The 24,779-nt window shown below is 44.7% G+C and overlaps 1 protein-coding gene across 25 annotated transcripts in view; it reads left to right on the plus strand.

Annotated features, from left to right (window-relative positions):
* Positions 1-24,779, plus strand: part of LOC138637428 (titin homolog) — a 1,151,517-nt gene that overhangs the window by 891,424 nt on the left and 235,314 nt on the right. For 24 of the 25 annotated variants that reach the window (XM_069726100.1, XM_069726106.1, XM_069726124.1 and 21 more), the window contains 11 exons: positions 12,975-13,022; positions 13,247-13,321; positions 20,459-20,533; positions 21,352-21,396; positions 21,580-21,654; positions 21,866-21,940; positions 22,143-22,217; positions 22,432-22,506; positions 23,251-23,325; positions 24,176-24,250; positions 24,436-24,480. In XM_069726100.1, coding sequence (XP_069582201.1) covers positions 12,975-13,022; positions 13,247-13,321; positions 20,459-20,533; positions 21,352-21,396; positions 21,580-21,654; positions 21,866-21,940; positions 22,143-22,217; positions 22,432-22,506; positions 23,251-23,325; positions 24,176-24,250; positions 24,436-24,480 — 738 coding nt within the window. The remainder of the gene's footprint in view (positions 1-12,974; positions 13,023-13,246; positions 13,322-20,458; positions 20,534-21,351; positions 21,397-21,579; positions 21,655-21,865; positions 21,941-22,142; positions 22,218-22,431; positions 22,507-23,250; positions 23,326-24,175; positions 24,251-24,435; positions 24,481-24,779) is intronic. The other variant, XM_069726117.1, reaches the window with a different exon arrangement.

The raw sequence follows: 24,779 nt of genomic DNA on the forward strand, positions 1-24,779 counted from the left end.
TTGGAAGGCCATGCCTTGAAATTCCCTGGTACACAGTTTTCCTAAACGGCATATCATTGCAGTAAAACCTGAGACATCACAGAGTGCAGCTCCAGAATGAAGGAGCCAGATGATAAGAACAAGCAGGGAGAGGGGTAACATTTTTCATTCTAGGGTTCCATTCAGTAACATTTATGGTTTCATTGTAGTGATAAATTATGTGCTCACCTTAGGTGTCCAGCTGGCCGCTGAGCTCATTATTCACCGACGTAATTTATCTAGATGAGCTCACAGGACCAGAGAAACAACAGATACAATCCTTTGATAAAACAAACAGGCAAAAAAAATGTGTTAACTCACACAAAGAAGTAGCTGAATAGTCTGTGCCTGTAATATCAATATATTCTTTACATTTTCCTTTTGCCAGAATTTGTATATGCTCAACTATCAGCTGCAACTGATAGTATGGTCTTATATAGCTGTGTAGTTACATAGGGTACAGAAGAAATGCCATTAAAAACTTGTCAGAGCGCAGCAACACTTTTTTTTAAACAAACCAAATTGTGTAACATCTTAAGCCACATTAACACTTTCAGTATTTGCTCAGCATTTACATAGGTATTTTTAAGCCAAAATCAGGGGTGAAACAATTAGAGGAAAAGTATAATGTAAACATGTACATCATTTCTGTATTTTTCACCCACTCCGGGTTTTGGCTTACAAATAATAATGTAAAATACTAACAATACACCGTATATACTCGAGTATAAGCCGACCCGAGTATAAGCTGAGACCCCTAATATTTCCAGAAAAAAGCTAGGAAAACTTAATGACTCCAGTATAAGCCTAGGGTGGGAAATGCAGCAACTATTGGTAAATTTAAAAAATAAAAATAGATACCAATAAAAGTAAAATTAATTGAGACATCAGTAGGTTAAGTGTTTCTGAATATCCATATTGAATCAGGAGCCACATATAATGCTCCATATAGTTTATTATGGGCCCCATAAGATGCTCCATATCAAAATATGCCCCATATAATGCTGCACAAAGGTTAATCATGGCCCCTTAAGATGCTCCATAGAAACATTTGCCCCATACAATGCCTTATAAAGGTTGATTATGGCCCCATAAGATGTTCAATAGAAAATGTGCCCCATACAATGAGGCATAAAGGTTGATGGCCCCATAAGATGCTCCAAAGATTATGCCCCATACAATGCTGTATAAAGGTTCATTGCCCCATAAGATGCTCCATAGATTATGCCCCATACAATGCGGCATAAAGGTTGATAGCCCCATAAGATGCTCCATAGATTATGCCCCATATAATGCTGTATAAAGGTTGATGGCTCCATAAGATGCTCCATAGATTATGCCCCATACAATGCTGTATAAAGGTTGATGTCCCCATAAACTGCTCCATAGATTAGCCCCATACAATGCGGCATAAAGGTTGATGGCCCCATAAGATGCTCCATAGATTATGCCCCATACAATGCTGTATAAAGGTTGATGGCCCCATAAGATGCTCCATAGATTATGCCCCATATGCTGTTGCTTCGATTAAAAAAAACAAATCACATACTCACCTTTCATCGCTCAAGCTCCCGGCACTTGCGATATTAACCTGTCCTTGTTCCACCGCTGCACGCCGCTCTGTCTTCCGGCTCTCTGACTGTTCAGGCAGAGGGCGGCATGCACTAACTACGTCATCGCGCCCTCTGACCTGAACAGTCACAGCCAGAGGATGTGGAAGACAGAGCGACATGCTGCGGTGGAACAGGGACAGGTAAAAATGCGCAATGCTCGCCTTCCCCGTTATACTCACCTGCTCCTCACTGTCCCTGCTTCTCACTGACAGATGGTTTCCGGGCGCCGGCAGCTTCTTCCTATGTTCAGCAGTCACATCATACCGCTCCTTAAAGTAATGGATATGGACTCCACTCCCATAGGTACCATGTGACCGCTGCACACAGGAAGAGCTGCCAGCGCATGGAGATAAACGGTGATGCAGGGACTGCACCAGGAGCATGGGGGTATGTGACAGCCGCTGCTCCCCCTCCCCCGCCAACCCCCTGGGACAATGATTTGAGTATAAGCCAAGAGGGGCACTTTCATCCAAAAAAATGGGCTGAAAATCTTGGCTTATACTTGAGTATATACAGTACAAAGCGTGTGAACGTGACCTTGTAGGGAATCTGTCAATAGGATCAACTCTCCTAAGCCATCTATATCGGCATGTAGGTCATAGGAAGCTGAATAAAATAATACATTGATATCTGCAAACCAATGTCTTATTCCAGACAATCCGCATGTTTTCTTGTATGTAAATGAGCTGTTAAGAACTATGTGTCAAACATTAATCTACATAAGAATTTACCTTCAGGGCTCATTTTATATGAAAGGGGGAGATACCAGTGTGAGACATGTAACTAACGCAGTGCAATAAAATTGAACTTCCATAAATCAATATCTGTGTGCTATCACTACTATCATTGACATAGGGTGTAAGTAAGAGTACAAAAAAAATATAGCTAAGTTCATATATGTAGAGATGTCCAAATGACTATTCAGTTTTGGAGCTCTTATTTCTAAGGCAATATGGATATATCTTATATTTAGCCTCAATGAGTGGTGCTAAATGATAAATATACTGTATATATAAATACAGTGGGGCAAAAAAGTATTTAGTCAGTCAGCAATAGTGCAAGTTCCACCACTTAAAAAGATGAGAGGCGTCTGTAATTTACATCATAGGTAGACCTCAACTATGGGAGACAAACTGAGAAAAAAAAATCCAGAAAATCACATTGTCTGTTTTTTTTACATTTTATTTGCATATTATGGTGGAAAATAAGTATTTGGTCAGAAACTAAATTTCATCTCAATACTTGTATATTATAATACAATGTAATATATCCTTTGTTGGCAATGACAGAGGTCAAACGTTTTCTGTAAGTCTTCACAAGGTTGCCACACACTGTTGTTGGTATGTTGGCCCATTCCTCCATGCAGATCTCCTCTAGAGCAGTGATGTTTTTGGCTTTTCGCTTGGCAACACGGACTTTCAACTCCCTCCAAAGGTTTTCTATAGGGTTGAGATCTGGAGACTGGCTAGGCCACTCCAGGACCTTGAAATGCTTCTTACGAAGCCACTCCTTTGTTGCCCTGGCGGTGTGCTTTGGATCATTAACATGTTGAAAGACCCAGCCACGTTTCATCTTCAATGCCCTTGCTGATGGAAGGAGGTTTGCACTCAAAATCTCACGATACATGGCCCCATTCATTCTTTCATGTAACCGGATCAGTCGTCCTGACCCCTTTGCAGAGAAACAGCCCAAAGCATGATGTGTCCACCACCATGCTTTACCGTAGGTATGGTGTTTGATGGATGCAACTCAGTATTCTTTTTCCTCAAAACACGACAAGTTGTGTTTCTACCAAACAGTTCCAGTTTGGTTTCATCAGACCATAGGACATTCTCCCAAAACTCCTCTGGATCATCCAAATGCTCTCTAGCAAACTTCAGATGGGCCCGGACATGTACTGGCTTAAGCAGTGGGACACGTCTGGCACTGCAGGATCTGAGTCCATGGTGGCGTAGTGTGTTACTTATGGTAGGCCTTGTTACATTGGTCCCAGCTCTCTGCAGTTCATTCACTAGGTCCCCCCGCGTGGTTCTGGGATTTTTGCTCACCGTTCTTGTGATAATTTTGACCCCACGGGGTGGGATTTTGCGTGGAGCCCCAGATCGAGGGAGATTATCAGTGGTCTTGTATGTCTTCCATTTTCTAATTATTGCTCCCACTGTTGATTTCTTCACTCCAAGCTGGTTGGCTATTGCAGATTCAGTCTTCCCAGCCTGGTGCAGGGCTACAATTTTGTTTCTGGTGTCCTTTGACAGCTCTTTGGTCTTCACCATAATGGAGTTTGGAGTCAGACTGTTTGAGGGTGTGCACAGGTGTCTTTTTATACTGATAACAAGTTTAAACAGGTGCCATTACTATAGGTAATGAGTGGAGGAAAGAGGAGACTCTTAAAGAAGAAGTTACAGGTCTGTGAGAGCCAGAAATCTTGATTGTTTGTTTCTGACCAAATACTTATTTTCCACCATAATATGCAAAAAAAATGATAGAAAAACAGACAATGTGTTAGGAGTCGAGTTTCCTCTGCTGCACAGGGGGAATCTCGATCCGTCTCCGCTGCGGTCTCCCATTCTCCTCCAGCCGCAGTGGAGTCTGCTCTGCAGGGACGTCGATCCCAGCGTCTCGCTCAGTCTGACTCTGTGCGAAGAGTTGCTGCTGCTTTTCCTGCTTCTGCCATTAAGGCCAGTGCTGGGCAGCGGCGAGTGGACGTTTCTGGATCTAAGTCCTTGTTTGCACGCACTGAGCATGCCCAGGGCAAGTTCTCCTGTTGGAGATCGAGGGTCACATGCTCAGGTGCTGCAGCACATCCCATTGGTCCTTTTGGCAGGTCTTGGAAGGGCAAAAGTTCTGTAGCCACTTCCTGTGCTGCAACTATGTAAACTGCGCATGACCGCACGGCCATGCGCTAGTATTGTCTTGTAAATATGTGTGTGTGTTGTGAGAGAAAGTCGCTCTTTAAATAACCCTCCCTATTGAATGTCTGTTCGCGGAAGGTGTATGTTTGCTAATCTAGCACCCGACTTATCCAACAGCACAAAGCACACATTGCAGCGTCCTCTTGCTGTGTCCGCCTGTACGGCGCCGTGCGCTTGCCTTGCGCTTTCCATACCCAAGCCAGTGTGGTTGGTGGCGTCCGTCAGTGCGGCATTGCTCGCACTCCTGTGCATTCATATATTTATATTAAGTTACCTTACACACCCAGTTGCGGTGTAGTGCCAGCGAGGGTCTAATCGGACTTCAATCCCAGTTGGGGTTAAGTACGCTGACTACTCGCTCGCGCTTTAGGTGCGGTACCGCGATCCTGTGACGCAACAGGATTGCTCCCTTCACGCTGGGTGAGGTTGAACCCACGTGTATATACTTTAGTGTACCGCCATATAGCCTGTATTTACTAGCAGCAGGTTTTCACCTGCACGGTGGACCCCGGACTGCGAACGCATCTATATGTCCTTTCTTGGTGCGTTCCGCCAGTCCTAACATAATACTAGCGCCAGGGTCTGGCTAGTAAATGATGGACGATCAGCGTTCACAGCGGTACATCCAGCAGCTGGAGGGAAGGTTGGCGGCTCTTGAGCGTTCAACCTCAGCTGTGGATGTCACTGCTGTCGCTGTACAGGCTGCTAGTGTTGCTGCAGCCACCTTGTCCACTGCCGCTCCTGTCCCGACTCTAACTCGCCTCCCGCTTCCAGAGAAATTCTCTGGTGACAGTAAGTCTTGTAGGGGTTTCGTGAGTCAGTGCTCTATCCATCTCGAGCTTCTGGCCTCTCGTTTCCCTACAGAGCGGGCTAAGGTGGGATTTATAGTGTCTCTTCTGTTGGACAGAGCGTTGCAGTGGGCTACGCCGTTATGGGAGCGTAGCGATCATGTGGTGCAGAGTGCTCCATTGTTTCTGAGCACTCTGAAACAGGTCTTTTTGGGACCTCGTGTCAGCCATGATACGGCGCTCCAATTGTTGGCATTGACTCAGGGCTCGTCCTTGGTCAGTCATTTTGCCGTCCACTTCCACACCTTAGCATCTGAGCTGGAGTGGTCGGATAAAGCCCTCATTCCAATATTTTGGAGGGGGCTGGCTGACCACGTTAAGGACGCCCTGGCCACTAGGGAGATTCCCGCCACACTGGAGGAATTAATAACTCTATCCACTCGAATTGATCTCCGTTTTCACGAGCGGAGGTTGGAGCGAGCCCAGTGTAGGCAGAGGTTTCGGCTGGCTCCCACCTTCGCCAAACCTTTGGAATCTCCAGACCAGGCTCCTGAGCCCCATGAGCCTGTGGTAGAGTCTCGAGCAGGATCTAAGTCCCGGACCGCTCGTGCACTCCAGATTTGTCATCTTTGCCAACAGTCTGGACATCTTGCCTCCAGATGTCTCCAGCGGTCGAGGAAACGTCAGCGTCTAGTGGTAGTTGGTGGAGGTGCACTAGACACGGCGACGTTTGCCTCCAAATTGTCCTTTAAGGGGACAATAACATTGGGCTCATCCTCTCACTCGGTAGAACTCTGCGTGGATTCTGGGGCGGAGGGCAATTTTATGTCTTCAGCCTTCGCCCAACGTCACGCAATTCCTCTGGTCATGCTATCTCAACCAGTAACGGTATGAGTGGTGAATGGGTCGACACTGCCCACACAGATTACACATCAAACTATCCCTTTCACTCTGTCCATGTCACCATCTCATCAGGAGATTATATCTCTACTCATCATTCCTGAGGGAATTGATGAGGTTCTCTTGGGGATACCTTAGTTACGGTACCACTCTCCTCACATCGAGTGGTCCTCAGGCAGAATTCTGGGATGGGGTGAATCTTGTGGGAACAGGTGTCATCGAGAGTGCGTTCAGGTTGCTACTACAGAGGTACCCGCAGATCTCTCCTCTCTCCCCAAGCAATATTGGTCTTATGCAGATGTGTTCTCCAAAAAGGCAGCGGAGACTCTTCCGCTCCATCGCCCCTATGACTGTCCTATTGATCTCTTGCCTGGTGCTGAGCCTCCCCGGGGTCGAGTCTATCCATTATCTCTCCCGGAAACGGAGGCAATGTCTCAGTACATACAAGAGAATCTGGCAAGAGGGTTCATCAGGAAGTCAGTGTCACCTGCTGGGGCAGGGTTCTTTTTCGTGCAGAAGAAGAATGGAGAACTACATCCATGCATAGACTACAGGGGTCTTAATGCTATCACAGTTAAGAACATGTACCCTTTGCCGTTGATATCTGAGCTTTTCGATAGGCTTCGGGGAGCTAGAGTGTTTACTAAACTAGATCTGCGGGGTGCTTATAATCTGATTCGCATCCGTGAGGGGGACGAGTGGAAAACGGCATTTAACACCAGAGATGGGCACTATGAGTATCTGGTGATGCCCTTCGGGCTCTGTAATGCACCTGCCGTTTTCCAAGACTTTGTCAACGACATCTTCCGGGATATGCTTTCCACCTCGGTGGTAGTCTATCTGGATGATATTCTCATCTTTTCTCCTGATATTGACTCCCACCGGAGAGATGTTGGCAAAGTCTTCGACCTCCTACGGGCAAACTCTCTTTATGCGAAGTTGGAGAAGTGTGTGTTTGAGCAGGAGTCCTTACCTTTCCTGGGCTATATCATCTCCGCCCAGGGATTGGCTATGGATCCTGCCAAACTACAGGCTGTGATGGACTGGCAAGAGCCCCATTCTCTTAAAGCGGTGCAGCGCTTTATGGGGTTCATAAACTATTACCGCCAGTTCATTCCCCACTTCTCAACTCTGGTAGCTCCCTTGGTAGCCCTCACCAAGAAGGGAGCGAGCCCCAAATTGTGGTCGGAAGAGGTCTCCAAGGCCTTCACTTCTATTAAGTCCCACTTTGCTAGCGCTCCCATCTTACATCGTCCCGATGTGGATAAGCCTTTCCTAATGGAGGTGGATGCCTCGTCCGTTGGTGCTGGAGCAGTCCTCTACCAAAAGGATGCTCAAGGTCGGAAGCATCCATGCTTCTTCTTATCTAAGATCATCACGCCAGCAGAGAGGAACTACTCCATCGGGGACAGGGAGTTGCTAGCAATGAAGTTGGCCTTTTCGGAGTGGAGACACCTTATGGAAGGTGCGCGGTTTCCCTTCCAAGTTTACACGGACCACAAAAATTTGGTCTATTTGCAGACAGCCCAGCGGCTAAATTCTCGCCAGGCCAGATGGTCCCTGTTCTTCTCCCGGTTCCACTTTTCTCTTCATTATCTCGCCGGGGAGAAGAATATCCGTGCTGACGCTCTCTCTCACTCCCTTATGTCAACTGAGGAGGAGGAAGAGGAGCCTCGGCTTATTGTCCCTTCCGAGAGCCTGAGAACCGTGGCGCCGGTTTCGCTAGAGTCTGTGCCTCCGGGCAAGACTTTTTTGCCCATTAATTTGCGACCGGAGGTTCTCTCTTGGGCTCATTCGTCCAGGGTGGGTGGACACTTTGGGACAAAGAGGACATCTGAGCTACTGGCGAGGACGTACTGGTGGCCGCATATGGTCCGGGATGTCAGGGATTATGTTCTGGCGTGTGTCTCCTGCGCCAAAAATAAATCTCCGCGTCAAAGGTCAGCTGGTTTGCTCTATCCCCTGCCGGTGGCAGATAGGCCCTGGGAGATGGTCGGGATGGACTTTGTTGTGGTTTTGCCCAAGTCTCGCGGCTGTACCATCATTTGGGTCATCACCGATCATTTCTCAAAAATGGTGCATTTCGTGCCGCTACCACGGTTACCTTCTGCACGGGCCTTGGCAGCGTTGTTCATTAGACATATCTTCCGCCTGCATGGTATGCCAGACAAAATTGTCAGTGACCGGGGTCCCCAGTTTGCATCTCGGTTCTGGAAAGAGCTCTGTCGTCTTCTCAGTATTGAGTTGAATCTCTCGTCTGCTTATCATCCTGAGACGAATGGGTTGGTAGAGAGGGCCAACCAGACCTTGGTCACATACCTGCGACATTTTGTTTCAGCCAGGCAGGATGACTGGGCATCCTTGCTATCATGGGCAGAGTTTGCACTGAACAACGCCGTAGCTGACTCCACTGGACAAACCCCATTCCTCCTCAACTATGGTCAGCATCCACGGGTACCTGTGCCTATGCCCGTGTCTTCCGCCGACTCCAGAGTGGCAGACTGGGCTGTGGAGGCACGGGATATTTGGGACCGCACTCACGATGCCATTCAGGCCTCTAAGGAGAGAATGAGGTCCTCCGCCGATGCTCATCGGCGCCCCGCTCCGACCTTTGCTCCTGGCGACTTAGTGTGGCTTTCCGCCCGTAACATCAGGCTGCGAGTTGAGTCCACTAAATTTGCTCCTCGCTACTTGGGCCCATTCAAGGTCCTCAAGCAGGTTAATCCTGTCATCTATCATTTGGCCCTTCCGCCACGCCTGGGTATCACTGATACCTTTCATGTGTCCCTCTTGAAACCCGTGTATATGTCCCGGTTCTCCGAGTCATCTGCTGGGACATCGGGTTCGTCTACGGACGATTATGAGGTGAACGCTATTTTGGGGTGCAAGGTGGTGCGTGGTAAAAAATTTTATTTGGTGGACTGGAAGGGTTATGGTCCCGAGGACAGGTCCTGGGAGCCTGTTGAGCACATTCGGGCTCCGCAGCTCATTGCTGCCTTCAAACGTAGCGAGGCCCAAGGAGGGGGGGGGCCGTAGGAGGGGGGGTAATGTTAGGAGTCGAGTTTCCTCTGCTGCACAGGGGGAATCTCGATCCGTCTCCGCTGCGGTCTCCCATTCTCCTCCAGCCGCAGTGGAGTCTGCTCAGCAGGGACGTCGATCCCAGCGTCTCGCTCAGTCTGACTCTGTGCGAAGAGTTGCTGCTGCTTTTCCTGCTTCTGCCATGAAGGCCAGTGCTGGGCAGCGGCGAGTGGACGTTTCTGGATCTAAGTCCTTGTTTGCACGCACTGAGCATGCCCAGGGCAAGTTCTCCTGTTGGAGATCGAGGGTCACATGCTCAGGTGCTGCAGCACATCCCATTGGTCCTTTTGGCAGGTCTTGGAAGGGCAAAAGTTCTGTAGCCACTTCCTGTGCTGCAACTATATAAACTGCGCATGACCGCACGGCCATGCGCTAGTATTGTCTTGTAAATATGTGTGTGTGTTGTGAGAGAAAGTCGCTCTTTAAATAACCCTCCCTATTGAATGTCTGTTCGCGGAAGGTGTATGTTTGCTAATCTAGCGCCCGACTTATCCAACAGCACGAAACACACATTGCAGCGTCCTCTTGCTGTGTCCGCCTGTACGGCGCCGTGCGCTTGCCTTGCGCTTTCCATACCCAAGCCAGTGTGGTTGGTGGCGTCCGTCAGTGCGGCATTGCTCGCTCTCCTGTGCACTCATATATTTATATTTAGTTACCTTACACACCCAGTTGCGGTGTAGTGCCAGCGAGGGTCTAATCGGACTTCAATCCCAGTTGGGGTTAAGTACGCTGACTACTCGCTCGCGCTTTAGGTGCGGTACCGCGATCCTGTGATGCAACAGGATTGCTCCCTTCATGCTGGGTGAGGTTGAACCCACGTGTATATACTTTAGTGTACCGCCATATAGCCTGTATTTACTAGCAGCAGGTTTTCACCTGCACGGTGGACCCCGGACTGCGAACGCATCTATATGTCCTTTCTTGGTGCGTTCCGCCAGTCCTAACACAATGTGATTTTCTGGATTTTTTTTTCTCAGTTTTTCTCCCATAGTTGAGGTCTACCTATGATGTAAATTACAGACGCCTCTCATCTTTTTAAGTGGTGGAACTTGCACTATTGCTGACTGACTAAATACTTTTTTGCCCCACTGTATATTTCAGAGAGTGATTTGCGTAAGGTGACAAAATTATCATGGCAACTGTTATGATAATAAAATTATGATTACAACTGTTGAGATGGTGCTGCAGAGGAAACAGCAAACAATTGGTCCTGTAGAGTCAGCATAGATGTTCCACAGATGGCATGGGGAATTCTTCTGTTGTGCTGAACTATAGGTTCAAAATACAGTGTGCATGAAAGAAGTCCGATAGGTAGGGCGCTCCATCCAGTAATAAGATTAGTACTCTCCATTGGTCACAAGAGGCTCATCAGAAGACGGCTGTGATGTCACACACTTAGGACTCGTTTTATTCATTGTAGGAGCATGTGCTGCTAGCCGTAGAGTGTGTTCTGCATATTGAATTTCTTACCGTCACACTGTTTTTTTAACCTTTTGATCAGCACAACAGAATAATCCCCCATGCCGTCTGTGGAACATTTATATGGCTGCTACAAGACCAATTGCTTGCAGTTTCCTCTGCAGCACTATCTCAACAGTGAGTTTTGTCCTCATACTCAATTCACTGTACTATATATATATATTTTCATATATATTTATCATTTAGCACCGCTCATTGAGGCTAAAAATTGAATTTATTCATATTACCATAGATGCATCCTTTCATTTACAATCATTTCTGCAGGCAGATTCCAGTGTCCTGGAATGAGAAATCATATTGCATATGATTGCATTGCCTCCCCGCTAACGCTCTTGCACCTCTCCAGTCTGTCCTCAGCTTTGCTAATCCACCTCTCTCCTCGCTATTCCCCTGTTTCTGCAAATCCCTGTAAAATGTAAAATCCAGTACTTTGTACAGTGTACAGTACAAATCCCTCCACTGGCTCCCAATTCCCCAACGAATCCTGTTCAAGTTACTAACACTGATGTACAAATCCATCCACAACCTCTCCCCTCCCTATATCTCTGAACTAATCTCCCACTATCTTCCCTCACGCAATCATCGATCCTCCCAAGACCTCTTACTCTCTTCCACACTTATTCGTACCTCACACAACCGCCTACAAGATTTCTCCCGACCATCATCCATCCTTTGGAATTTCACGCCTCAACACATCCGATTATCCACCACCCTCTGATCTTTCAGACGGAACCTGAAAACCAATCTCTTCAGGAAAGCCTACTGCCTGCAATAACCATTCTTGTTGTGAATTCTGTGGCCAAGCACCCTCCTGTGGTCGTGAGTGGTACTTCGGCTGGTTCTGTCTATGAGCTTCCTTTGGTGGATGAGAGTGGTACTGCGGCTTCTGAGTTTCCTTCCTCAGGTGATGAGGTTAAGTCGTTAGGTGCTGCTCTATTTAACTCCACCTAGTGCTTTGATCCTGGCCTCCAGTCAATGTTCTAGTATTGGTCTTGCTTTTTCCTGGATCGTTCCTGTGGCCTGTCTATCCTGCATAAGCTAAGTTTTGCTTGTGTTATTTTAGTTTGCTATTTTTACTGTCCAGCTTGCTATATTGGTTTTTCTTGCTTGCTGGAAGCTCTGGGACGCAGAGGGAGCACCTCCGTACCGTTAGTCGGTGCGTAGGGTCTTTTTTGCCCCCTCTGCGTGGTTGTTTGTAGGGTTTTGTGTTGACCGCAAAGCAATCTTTCCTATCTTCGGTCTGTTCAGTAAGTTGGGCCTCACTTTGCTAAATCTATTTCATCTCTGCGTTTGTATTTTCATCTCAACTCACAGTCATTATATGTGGGGGGCTGCCTTTTCCTTTGGGGTATTTCTCTGAGGCAAGCTAGGCTTATTTTTCTTTCTTAGGGCTAGCTAGTTTCTCAGGCTGTGCTCTAGGCGCATAGGACTGGTCAGGAGCGCTCCACGGCTACCTCTAGTGTGGTTGGATAGGATTAGGGATTGCGGTCAGCAGAGTTCCCACGTCTCAGAGCTCGTCCTATGTTTTTGGTAATTGTCAGGTCACTTTGTGTGCTCTGAACTTCAAGGTCCATTGTGGTTCTGAATTACCTGTTCATAACACATTCTGCCGCCTCACCACCACCCGAGCTGTCACCTCCCCACCACCCAAGCTGCTGCCTCACCAACCACCAGAGCTGACACCTCATCAACCACCGGAGCTGTCGCCTCACCAACCACCCAAGCTGCCGCCTCACCACCACCCAAGCTGCCGCCTCTCCACCACCAGAGCTGCCGCACCCCCGACCTTCTGTCTCTTCCCCATTATCTCGTAGAATGTAAGTCCACAAGGACAGGGTCCTCTCCCCTCTGTACCAGTCTGTCACTGTAAATTTGTTTACTGTAAATGATATCTATAACTCTGTACATAACCCCTTTTCTCATGTACAGCACCATGGAATTAATGGTGCTATATAAATAAATAATAATAATAATATATCAAGGCATACATTTTTCCAACTCTTTATGACTTGCCTGCCCATGTAGATGGCTTAGGAGGTTGATCTTAGCTTAATATTCAAATATCTTTTGATTAAAATGTTTTTTTGTTAATGGAATAAGTCACTTAAGGCTAAAAATATTAAATGCATATTAAAATACTTATTAAATATAAATAATAATCTGCTCACAAATTATAATCTTTACAGAGACTCCAGTGACAAAGCATAAAGAGCCAGTTGAACACAAAACACAGGGTAAGTCAGCAGTAAAGGTACCAAAGTATTACCGTCAAATATTAACGTAGAGGAGGAAAGCCAAAAGATGATGTAAGGAAGATCGTCTGACATGTCTAGCCAAATGTTCTAAATTTATTATACAATGTGTCACTGTGAATATTTAGATGTACTTTCTACTTGTTGATTTTGTTTTATCCTTTTTAACTGTAGGGCAGTATTAATAAATTCTAATACCTTTTCAGAGGCTCCAGTGAAAATGCATGAAGAGCAAGCAGAACCCAAGAAAAAGCAGGCGAAGCCAACAGAATCAAAGAAAGGTACTCAAATATTATAAAAAAATTGTAGTAGATTTTGCATGTAAAGAGGTGATATAATTAAGATTGTCTACAATTTCTAGCGACACGTGCAAAATTTTTGCATAATGTGATAATTTTCCTACAGTTTCTGTCTGTTCTTGTTTTATCATGCCTAATTTTAATATATTATTAATAAACCTCCAAAACATTTGCAGAGCCTCCAGTGAAAAGACCAATAAGGTTGAAACAAGAATATTTATTAGAAAAATTTCATGAAAAATAGTTATCAAACTGTGTAACAATATGTAAAAATAAAGAGCGGATTAACACAGAACCACCTGATCAATCTAAACTATCAAGCAGTATATGGTATATACTAAACTCATACACCCAGTCACCATATGTAGTAAAGACCCAGTAAGCATAGAATGAGACAAGAGACTGGTTCATAAGTTGTAATGCTTGGACAATTCCCTTGACAAAGCTGCACGCGAAATGCATGTCGGGGCAGTGCTGAAAGAGCCCCACCAAGTCTCCTCTCCCTCCCTTTACTATGGGTAAGTAATGCAACCTATGGACCAATCTTCAATACCTTTGCAGAGCCTCCAAAGAAAACACGGGAATAGCCTGCAGAATCCAAGAAGAAACAGGAAAAGCTAGGAGAGCCTAAAAAAGGTACCAATATTTTCCACAAAACATTGGTACAGAATATGCAAGCCAAGAGATGGCAACAAGTAGATTATCCAAGATGTCTTAGCATATTTTCTATATTTGTCACACATAGTGCAGTACCAATTCATATTTGGTGCAGTTTTTACTAGAGATGAACATACTTTTCATGGTTTGGTTTGGTTTGTCTGGGCAAGTGTCCTGATGTTCGCCAAACATTTGTTTTAACGGTTTGTCAAACGTACCCGAACCCCATTAAATTCAATGGGAGGCAACACCAAATGTATGCACAACATTTTAAATTGAGGGAAAAAATCTTCCCAAAAAGCTCAAATTAGGGGCAGACACCAGAAAAAGTGACATCAATTGACCCAAAGTACAAATAGTATAAATGCACAGCATGGATGCATGGGACAGGGCTTGGACCAGCATTCCTAGCTTTGACATTGATCAGTAACAGGTGGATGAGTGATTCGTGTAGGCCTGGTACTCTGAGAGGTCTGCCAAATTAAGGCAACACACATGAAGGAGACTCAACTTTGAGTCCAAACATTTACAAAAATCAGGGGCAGATACCATGAATAGTGGCATCAATGGACCCACGGTAGAAATTTGATAATGGCACAGCAGCAGTTATATATGGGCCATGCACGAGGTATCAGGGTCTGGGCCAGCATTTAGTGCTTAGAATTGAAGTTTCAATTAGGACGACATGGGTAAGGGAGCAGTGTAAGAATTCTATTCTGGGAGCCCTGACACCTCAAGCAAAAATGTAAAAAAAATTTCCCAGCCACATTCAGGTGGCACAAACATCAGTTTCGTAGACTGGAATTAGTAGAAAAATGTAAGGATCATAACACAGGTAGTTGACTGATCAATTGACCCAAAGTAGAACATTTTAGAATGGCAACAAAGCAGTCAGCCATGGGCCATGCATAAGGTATCAGGGTCTGGACCAGCATTTAGAGCTTTGGATTGAAGTTTTAATTAAGATAAGGTAGGTAAGGGAAAGGTGTAAGCCTTCTTTTCTGGGAGCACTGATACCTCATGCAACAGCTCAATTTTTTTTCCCAGAAAATGTTTTTCCAAACATCACTTCTGTTAGAAAAATGCAAGGATAGTAACCAAGCTAGTTGACTGAAATTAAGTGCAGGCCTGCTGGTTTCGGAGACCTACTCATACAGGCAGCACACATGAAGGGGATCAAAGTTGGTGTCTCTCCATTTCATTATCTCAGTAAATTAGAATAATTACCAAAAAACACCTGCAAAGGCTTCTTAATAGTGTTGAGCGATACCTTCCAAAATTCAGAAATATCGGTATCGGATTGGATCGGCCGATATTCAAAAAATATCGGATATCGCCGATACCGATACCCGATACCAATGCAAGTCAGTGGAATAAAAATATCGGAATTAAAATAAACCCTTTCTTTCCTTGTAGGTTAATTCTACATGAAGGAAAACAACTAAGAATAATGTAGGATGTATTGGGGGAGGTGGAGGAGACATTAAATGCATAGAGGTTTAGCCCAATCAAATGGAATAGCAGGGAAAATATTTTTTTTTAAGACGTTCGGAGTTACAAAGATATTAACTATGTTAAGATTTTTTATATTTTGTCAGATATTTATGATTGACTAATTCAATGCTCTTCACCTTCTTTTATACTTCTCCCACATTTTCTTCTTCATCATCCTCTCCGGGGTCGTCGTCTCCGGGGTCGTCGTCTGCGGGGTCGTCGTCTTCTTCGGGGTGGTCTTCAGGGTCGTCGTCTTTAGGGTCTTGAACTTGGAAATGTAGCAAAAGGTACAAGTAGACTGAGGAACTGCCGAGAACCAGCTGATGGTACTGGAACCCGGATGGCTACCCGAAGGTCCAAGAGCCAATGGAACTCCCGAGGACAAGCGGACATTACTGGAACCCGATTTCTAAGCAGGAGGTACCCATGCCAGAAAGCACTACCAAGGACCACCTGACATTGGTGGAACTCGATTAACCAGAAGGAGGCACCTAAGCCAAAGGCTCTGCCCGGAACCAGCTGACGGTACTGGAACCAGGATGGGGAGCAGAAGGTACAAGAGCGAAAGACACTGCCAAGAACCAGCTGACGGTACTGGAACCCGGATGGGTAGCCAAAGGTACACGAGCCAATGGAACAACCGAGGACCAGCTGACTTTACTGGAACCTGGTTACTAAGCAGGAGGTACCCATGCCAGAAAGCACTACCGAGGACCACCTGACATTGATGGAACGCAGATACCAAGAAGGAGGCATCTAAGCCAAAGGCTCTGCCCGGAACCAGCTGATGGTACTGGGACCAGGGGGGTCTATTCAATATTGTCTTCCTAAGAACCAGCTAATGGTGCTGGAACTCAGATTGTCAGCAGAAGGTCCACAGGGAAAAAAAATTGCTAGGCCTCGAGCCGGCCATAGTTACCGAAAACCCACAGTCCTACAGGGGGAGCTTGTCCTATTGGCACAACGGAACCAGCCTTGATTTCCAGTTCCCGTAGCCCTACATAGGAAGCACCTAAACTGCAGGCACCATAGAGTCAGCTAACCCGACTGCAACACGACAGGACAACGTATTGGAGGCAAAGTGACCTTGACACTACCCGGAAACAGCTGGCGTGCTGGAACCAGGCTGGGCAGGTGGGAGTACCCGTGCCAAAGACACTTCTGAGCAGCAACTGGCAGTGTTGGAGCCCAGGGATTACATGACAAAGAGAGTATAGGCTGAGGCCTAATTGGAGCAAGTTGAAAGGGAAACTTTAACCCCCCTAGGCGATTGCAACTAGAAGAGCCACCTTGTGCAGCGGTAATGCTGCACAAGGAAAAGGTGGCTCTTTTAATTGTGCTCCTTGCACATGCGGAACAAAACACTTATAAAATGTGGCCCCTCATACCGTGAAACCGTCCGGAGGCGGGATTTTCCTTCTTAATGAAACGCAAAACAGCCGTCATTCATACCCCCTTGATGCCTAGCGCATCCTCCTGAGCGTTGTTGGTTTCTGTCCTGGAGCCTGCACTGTTATGTTATCCCTTGGCCATGCGCAGTTAGCGCTGCCCGTCTTCTGACATCATTTGATGACAGGCTGACTGTGCCTGTGTAGTCGTGCTGCCTGAGATCCCGCCCGCAGTGTCTTCTGATTTATTCCTACTGCGGGGCTGGGATTCATGGGCATGCGCAGAGCATATCTTCACCTCTCACTCATCTCCTTCCGCCTTCTTCAGACTGTGCGGCGTCAACTGATCCCTAATCACATGCCACGGCCGTGATGCCGCACAGTCTGAAGAAGGAGGAAGGAGATGAGTGAGAGGCGAAGATATGCACTGCGCATGCCCATGAATCCCAGCCCCGCATTGTCTTCTGATTTATTCACACTGCGGGGCTGTGATGCATGGCCTTGTACAGTGCATAACTTTGCCTCTCACTCATCTCCTTCTGCCTTCTTCAGTCAAACTTTTCCTTGGTGGCTCTTTCAGTTACAAATGCCTGAGGGGAGACAGGTTCCCTTTATTTTCTGTAGTCGTGTCAGTGTGGAGGTAGCAGGAGCAATTGCCGGATAAACAGCTGGGGAACAGCTGACGTTACTGAAACCCAATAACACGGCAGCAAGTAATGACTGTGCAGACAGCACTCTGAGCAGCAACTGGTGGTGTTGAAGCCTAGGGATTACAGGAGAAACAGAGTGTAGGCCGAGGCCTAATTGGAGCAAGTTTCAAATCTGTAGTAGTGTGAGTGTGGAGGTAGCAGGAGTTATTGCCGGATACACAGCAGGGGAGCAGCTGACGTTACTGAACCCCAATAACACAAGAGCGAGTGTTTTTCTCTGTGCAGACAGCACTTCCAAGCAGCAACTGGTGGTGTTGGAGCCCAGGGATTACAGGAGAAACAGAGTGTAGGCTGAGGCCTAATTGGAGCAAGTTTCAAATCTGTAGTAGTGTGAGTGTGGAGGTAGCAGGAGCTATTGCCGGATACACAGCAGGGGAGCAGCTGACGTTACTGAACCCCACTAATACAGCAGCGAGTGTTTTTCTCTGTGCAGATAGCACTTCTGAGCAGCAACTGGCAGTGTTGGAGCCCAGGGATTACAGGAGAAACAGAGTGTAGGCCGAGGCCTAATTGGAGCAAGTTTAATATCTGAAGTCGTGTGAGTGTGGAGATAGCAGGAGCAATTGCCGGATACACAGCAGGGGAGCAGCTGACGTTACTGAAACCAACTAACACGGCAGCAAGTGTTGACTGTGCAGACAGCACTTCCGAGCAGCAACTTGCGGTGTTGAAGCCCAGGGTCAATACTAGAAGCAGAGTGTAGAACGAGGCCTAATTGGAGCAATTTGAAATGGAACCTTTAACCCCAACAGGCATTAGTAACTGAAAGAGCCAACTTGTGCAGCACTAATGCAGCACAAAGAAAAGATGGCTCTTTTAGTTATGCTCCTTGCACCCGCTGAACTAAACACTTATTAAATGTGTCCCCTCATACCGTGAAACCGTCCCAGAGGTGGGACTTTTCTTTGTAATGAGATGCAGCACAGCCGGCATTCTTCCCCCCTTGGCGCCGGGCACTGCCTCCTGAGCATTGTTTGAATCTGTCCTGGAGCCTGTGCTATTATGTTAAACCTTGGGCATGTGCAGTTAGCGATGCCCGTCTTCTGACATCATTTGGTGTCAGGCTGACTGCGGGCGGTATCTCGGGCAGCGCGACCGCACAGGAGCAGTCAGACTGACATTGAATGATGTCAGAAGGCATGCAGCGATAACTGCGCATGACAAAGGTTTAACATAACAGCGCAGGCTCCGGGACAGATTCAAACAACGCTGAGGGGGCAGCACCCAGTTCCAAGGGGGTATGAATGCCGGCTGTGCTGCGTCTCATTACGAAGAAAAGTCCCACCTCCGGGACGGTTTCACGGTATGAGGGGACGCATTTTATAAGTGTTGAGTTCAGCGTGTGCAAGGAGCAAAACTAAAAGATCCACCTTTTCCTGGTGCAGCATTTGTGCTGCACAAGGTGGCTCTTTCAGTTACAAATGCCTGGGGGGGACAGGTTCCCGTTCATTTCTGTAGTAGTGTGAGCGTGGAGGTAGCAGGAGCAATTGCCGGATACACAGCAGGGGATCAACTGACGTTACTGAAACCCAATAACACTGGATCATGTGTTGACTGTGCAGACGACACTTCTGAGCAGCAACTGGCGGTGTTGGAGCCCAGGGATTACAGTTCAGGTGGTAGAAACATGAACACAACAGGAGACCTGGATACTGTTGCCAACCAAGTATTTAATCTGGAAGAGGAGTGGCAAATTCCTGCGAGATCCAGGCCTTGTTCATTTTCAGAAAAGTAAGCCGGTCAACGTTATCGGAGGATAGTCGCATGCGACAGTCTGTTAGTACACCACTTGCGGCACTAAAGACGCGTTCCGATAATACACTAGCAGCAGGGCAAGCCAGCACCTCCAATGCATACTGACTAAGCTCTGGCCATGTATACAGCTTCGAGACCCAAAACTTGAAGGGGGAAGAGCCGTGTGGGAGTACACTGAGAGGGCAAGACATGTAGTCTGTGGAACAATGAGAAACTCGTCACCACTTCTGTATTTCTCACCCTCCTGGTTTTGGCTTACACATACTAATGTGAAATACTGATCAAATACTCAACGTGTGAATGTGGCCTTATACATACTGTAAACAAAGCAAACATGCTTATTCCAAAAAAAGCTGAAAAAGTGTGAAGAACACCACAAAACAAGCTGAAAAACAGGTGTTTTGAACGCAACATTTTTACTGCCAATGGAAAAGGTTTTGACTACTGAAAAAAATGCTGCATGTGAACATAGTCTTACTCTGAAATGCTATGGCTATCTGTGGTGTTGCATAGGACTGCAGGTGACATCTACTACATTATGTGTTCTCAGAGAGTTGTCATTGTGTTATCTGTGGGGTTACATAGGACTGCAGGTGACAGCTACTACATTATCTGTTCTCAGAGAGTATCACTGTGTGATCTGTGGTGTTACATAGGACTGTAGGTGACATCTATTACATTATCTGTTCTCAGAGAGTAATCACTGTGTTATCTGTGGTGTTACATAGGACTGCAGGTGACCTCTACTACATTATCTGTACTCAGAGAGTTATCATTATGTTATCTGCAGTGTTAAAAAAAAAATGAAGAGGGGGTTGGAGGGCAACTCTGTGTCTTGGGGCTTGGGCCCCCAATCTTTTCTGACCCTAGCAACGCCCTGCATACAGCTAACAGTGGCAGACCCGTTGGCCGATATAAGGCCCCCAAATGTGCTGATTTTATGGAAAGGTACTTGGGAAACTGAACACAAATCCAACTGTGCTACATTCGAGCTGAATTTGAGATAGGGGAATGTTTTTCTAACAAGTTCACTCATCTCTGGTTTTTACCTCTCTGCTGTAGTTTAATCCTGCCTAAAATTGGATAGCATTAATAAATCTCTAATACTTTTGCAGAACCGCCAATGAAAAAACATGCCGAGCATGCCGAACCCCCCCAAAAACTGGAGGAGCCAGTGGAACTAAAGAAAGGTACACAAGTATTAGCACACAATATTGATGCATGTCGGAGCTGTGGTGAAGGGTCATGAAACTGTGTGGTGACCTTTTGTGCTATAATACTATGTGTGGGGGACAGTGTGTGAGGGGAGCTGTATTGGCATCAAACTGTCTGGGGGCTGAAAGGTCATCAAACTGTATGGGCAGACGTGGGGGCATCATACTATGTGAGGTTAGCTATTTGAGCATCATACTATATGTGTGGGAGGTAACATACTGTGTGTGAGAACTGTTTGGGGCATCATACGTGGGTATAACAGTGGGCCACAATACTGTGTAGGGACCTGTGGTAGCATCATACTTCATGGGGTGATTGCGGGCATCATATAGTGTGTGGGGGTTCATCATACTGTGTGGTGAGCTGTGGGTGCATTATAGAGTGTAGGGGAATAACAGGAACAATATGATTTACTGCTTTTTATAAAATGTAAAAAGAGCAGTAAATTATACAGTTTTGATTATCTGCTACTGATAACAGAACATGTTATAATAAGCTCTGTTGCAACATGCATGAATTGTAGCAGGTAGTCAACAGACTTGAATTCTGCAAAATATTAAGAAATAGAAATAATAATAATGGTCTCACATGTACCCCTTTGGAAAAATGAATTGCCCACCCCTGATGTAAAGTATTCTTGGGTAAGATGTAGTGTAAGAAAGAGAGTGTAACAAGTCAAGTCTTATGTGCTAAATTAATTACACATTCTGCACCACAGTAAAATTTTGTTGTAGTTTTGGCCTGTCTGGTCTAGACTTATGACACTACTAAGAAATCTTCAATACTTTTGCAGAGTCTACAGTGAAAAAACAAGAAGAGCCAGCAAAACTCAAGAAAGGTATCTAAGTATTGCAGCAAAATATTAAAGTAAGCATGCAAGCCAAGAGATGGCAAGGGGAGGATTGTCTAACAAATGTAGCCACTCTACTGTAATAAATGTGGTGTAGTTTCTGTCTGCCTGAACTAGTTTTATAATGTGAAACTTTAGCACAGTATTAATATATCTCCAATAACTTTGCAGAGCCACCAGTGAAAAAACATGACAAGCCGAAAGAACCCAAAATGGAACAGAAGGAGCCAGCAGAAACCAAGAAAGGTAGTTAAATATTACCGCAAAATATTTGTGTAAAATATGCAAGCCAAGAGATGGTGTAAAGTAGATTGTCTAACATGTTCAGCCACATGTGCCACATATATGATGCAAAGTGCACCACCAAAATATTTATTGTGTAGTTCCTATCTGTCTGCTGTAGTTTAATACTATCTAACTTTCAAACAGCATTGATAAATCTTTAATTCTTTTGCAGAGCCTCCAGTGGAAAAACATATAGTGCCAGCAGAACCCAAGAAGAAACAGAAGGAGCCATCAGAATCCAAGAAAGGTAACTAAATCTCTGTGCAAAAAATATTGATGTAGAGGGTTCTAGCTAAGAGAAGGAGTAAGGGAAAGTGTCAAGCATAGAAAGTATCAAATTTATCACACAAAGTGCACCACTTAAATACATTTGGTGCACTTTCTGTATTGTCTGTTTTGTTTTAACTTGACTAACTTTAGTACAGTAGTCATCTCCAATACTTTTACAGAGCTTCAACTGAAAAAACATGAACCGCCTTCAGAACCCAAGAAGAAACATCATGAGCCAGCAGAATCCAAGATAGGTATCTAAGTCTGTGACAGCAAAATTAAGAAAGAGTATGTAAGCTAAGAGAAGGTGTAATTAGGATTTTTTTTAGCATATAGGGCCACACGTGCCAAATGTATCATACATGATGCACCACTGAAATAAATTCAGTGTTATTTCTGCCTGTCTTCTTTGGTTAGGTTCTATCCTAACTTTAACTGCAATGCTAATTGTCATTATTACCTTTGCAGAGCCTTCAGTGAAAAAACATGAAACGTCAGCTCAGTCCAAAAAGAAAGAGGAGGAGCGAGCAGAACCTAGGAAAGGTACTTAACTAATTTAAGTGTTGCCATAAAAAATTGCTAGGAATATCCAACCCATCAAAAATTAAGAGCTAAGCATATATGCAGTATAAAAATGTCTAATAATAATAATAATAATAATAATAATAATAATAAAGCTTCACTAATATTCAAATGTTACAATTAGCAACTCCAAATCAATATTTCAACAAGAAAAGAAAGTCTTAAAAGCTAAAATTATTTAGATTTTATTATACATACTGTATTTTAAGACAGCCAAGGCAAAATCATTGAAGACAACAAACTAGTTTATAGGCAACAATACAAATGCATATCACAATGTGAAATAGGTATGTTAAATTTCCTAAATAGATAATAACCTCAAAATTAGGTAGATCTATATGTAAGTAGTAGATGCAATCTTACCCTTGATGAGGTTTGCTAATCGAAGTGAACAAATATGACAATACACATACGCCCCTAATCCTTCTTGCTTCTTTAGGGAGTACAGAAAATAATTCCTCACTACACAGTTGGACATTCTCATCATGTGACCGAATTGTAACCATTTGGTCAGTTTATAATGGCATTTCCTGGAGAGGGAAGTGGATGCAAGGTTGTATTAGGGGGTGACAATAAAAAGTTGTTGGCCAAATGTGGATGTTGGTGGATTGTCACAAATATACTTTTTTATTTTTTACAATACTGCTGAAGATTTATCCTTTCCATCTTTAAAATAGTATGAATAAATATCCAATACCTTTGCAGAGCATCCAGTGAAAAAACAAGAACAGAGAACAGAACCCAAAAAGAAACATGAAGAGCCAGCAGAACCTATGAAAGGTACATAAGTATTGCCACAAAATATTAGTGCAAAATATGCAAGCAAAGAGACTTCATATGGTTAATTATCTAACATGTCGAGCAATATGTATCACACAAAGAACACCACTGCAATAAGTTTAAATCATATTCTGCCTGTCTGATCTATATTTATTCTGGCTAGATTTACTCCACCAAAATATATTTAGTGTAGATTATTTCTGTGTGCTGTAGTTCAATCCTAATTTTAGACCAGTTTTAGTAAATCTTCAATACTTTTAGAGACACCAGTAAAAAATTATGAAGAGCCAGCAGAACCCAAGAAGAAAGAGATAGAGCCAGTAGAATCCAAAACAGGCATGTAAGAATTGGAGAAAAGTTTTGATACAGAGTATGCTAGCTAAAAGGTAGTGTAAGAGAGACTACTTAACATGTGAAGCTACACGTACCAAATTTATCATACTTGGTCTACCACTGAAATATATTTAATGCAGCTTATGCAGGTGTGATCTGTTTTACTTTTATCCTGTCTAATTGTAGGGTAGGGGTAATTAATAGTGATGATTGAGTATACTCGTTGCTCGAGTTTTCCCGAGTATTTGTAAGTGCTCGGAGATTTAGTTTTTGTTGCCTCAGCTGCATGATTTACAGCTGATAAACAGCTTGAATACATGTGGAGATACCCTAACAACCAGGCAACCTCCACATGTGCTCAGGCTGACTAACAGCTGTAAATCATGCAGCTGAATCAGCAAAAACTAAATCTCCAAGCAGTTACAAATACTCAGAGACCACCCAAACGTGGTCGAGAAAACCCGAGCAACGAGTACACTTGCTCATCACTAGTAATTAATCTTCAATAACTTTGCAGAGTCTCTAGTGAAAAAGCATGAAGTTCCTGCAGAATTAAAAAAGAAACAGGAAAAGCAAATTGAGCTCAAGAAAGGTACTCAAGTGTTGACAAAAAATAATTATACAACGTAAGCTTATTAAGAGGTAATTTACGGAAAAAGATCTAGCAACATGCGCTAAATTTATTACAAAATCTACACTAAAGTAAAAATTTGGTGTAGCTTCTGCCTGTTTGACTTAGGTTTATGACAGTATTAATTAATCTACATTAATTTGCAGAGTCAACAGTGAAAAAACATGAAGAGCCATCAAAATCCACGAAAGGTATATAAGTATTGCAGCAAAATGTTGAGTTTCCAAGCAAAAAGATGGTATATGGAAGATCGTTTCATACAGTATGTCTAGCCACATATACCAAATTTTAGTTATAGAATACAAGTAATACATCAACAATAATTTTGCATAGCCACCCGTAAAAAAACTAGAACAGCCTGCAGAAGCCAATGCGAAAGAGGAGACAGCAGAATGCAAGAAAGGCATATAAGCCTTTGTTCAAAATATTGATGTATAATATGCTAGCTAAGAGATGATGAAAGGAAGTCTGTTTCACATGTCAAATCCCA

The sequence above is a fragment of the Ranitomeya imitator genome, chromosome 5, assembly GCF_032444005.1.
Source record: "Ranitomeya imitator isolate aRanImi1 chromosome 5, aRanImi1.pri, whole genome shotgun sequence".
NCBI lineage: Eukaryota > Metazoa > Chordata > Amphibia > Anura > Dendrobatidae > Ranitomeya > Ranitomeya imitator.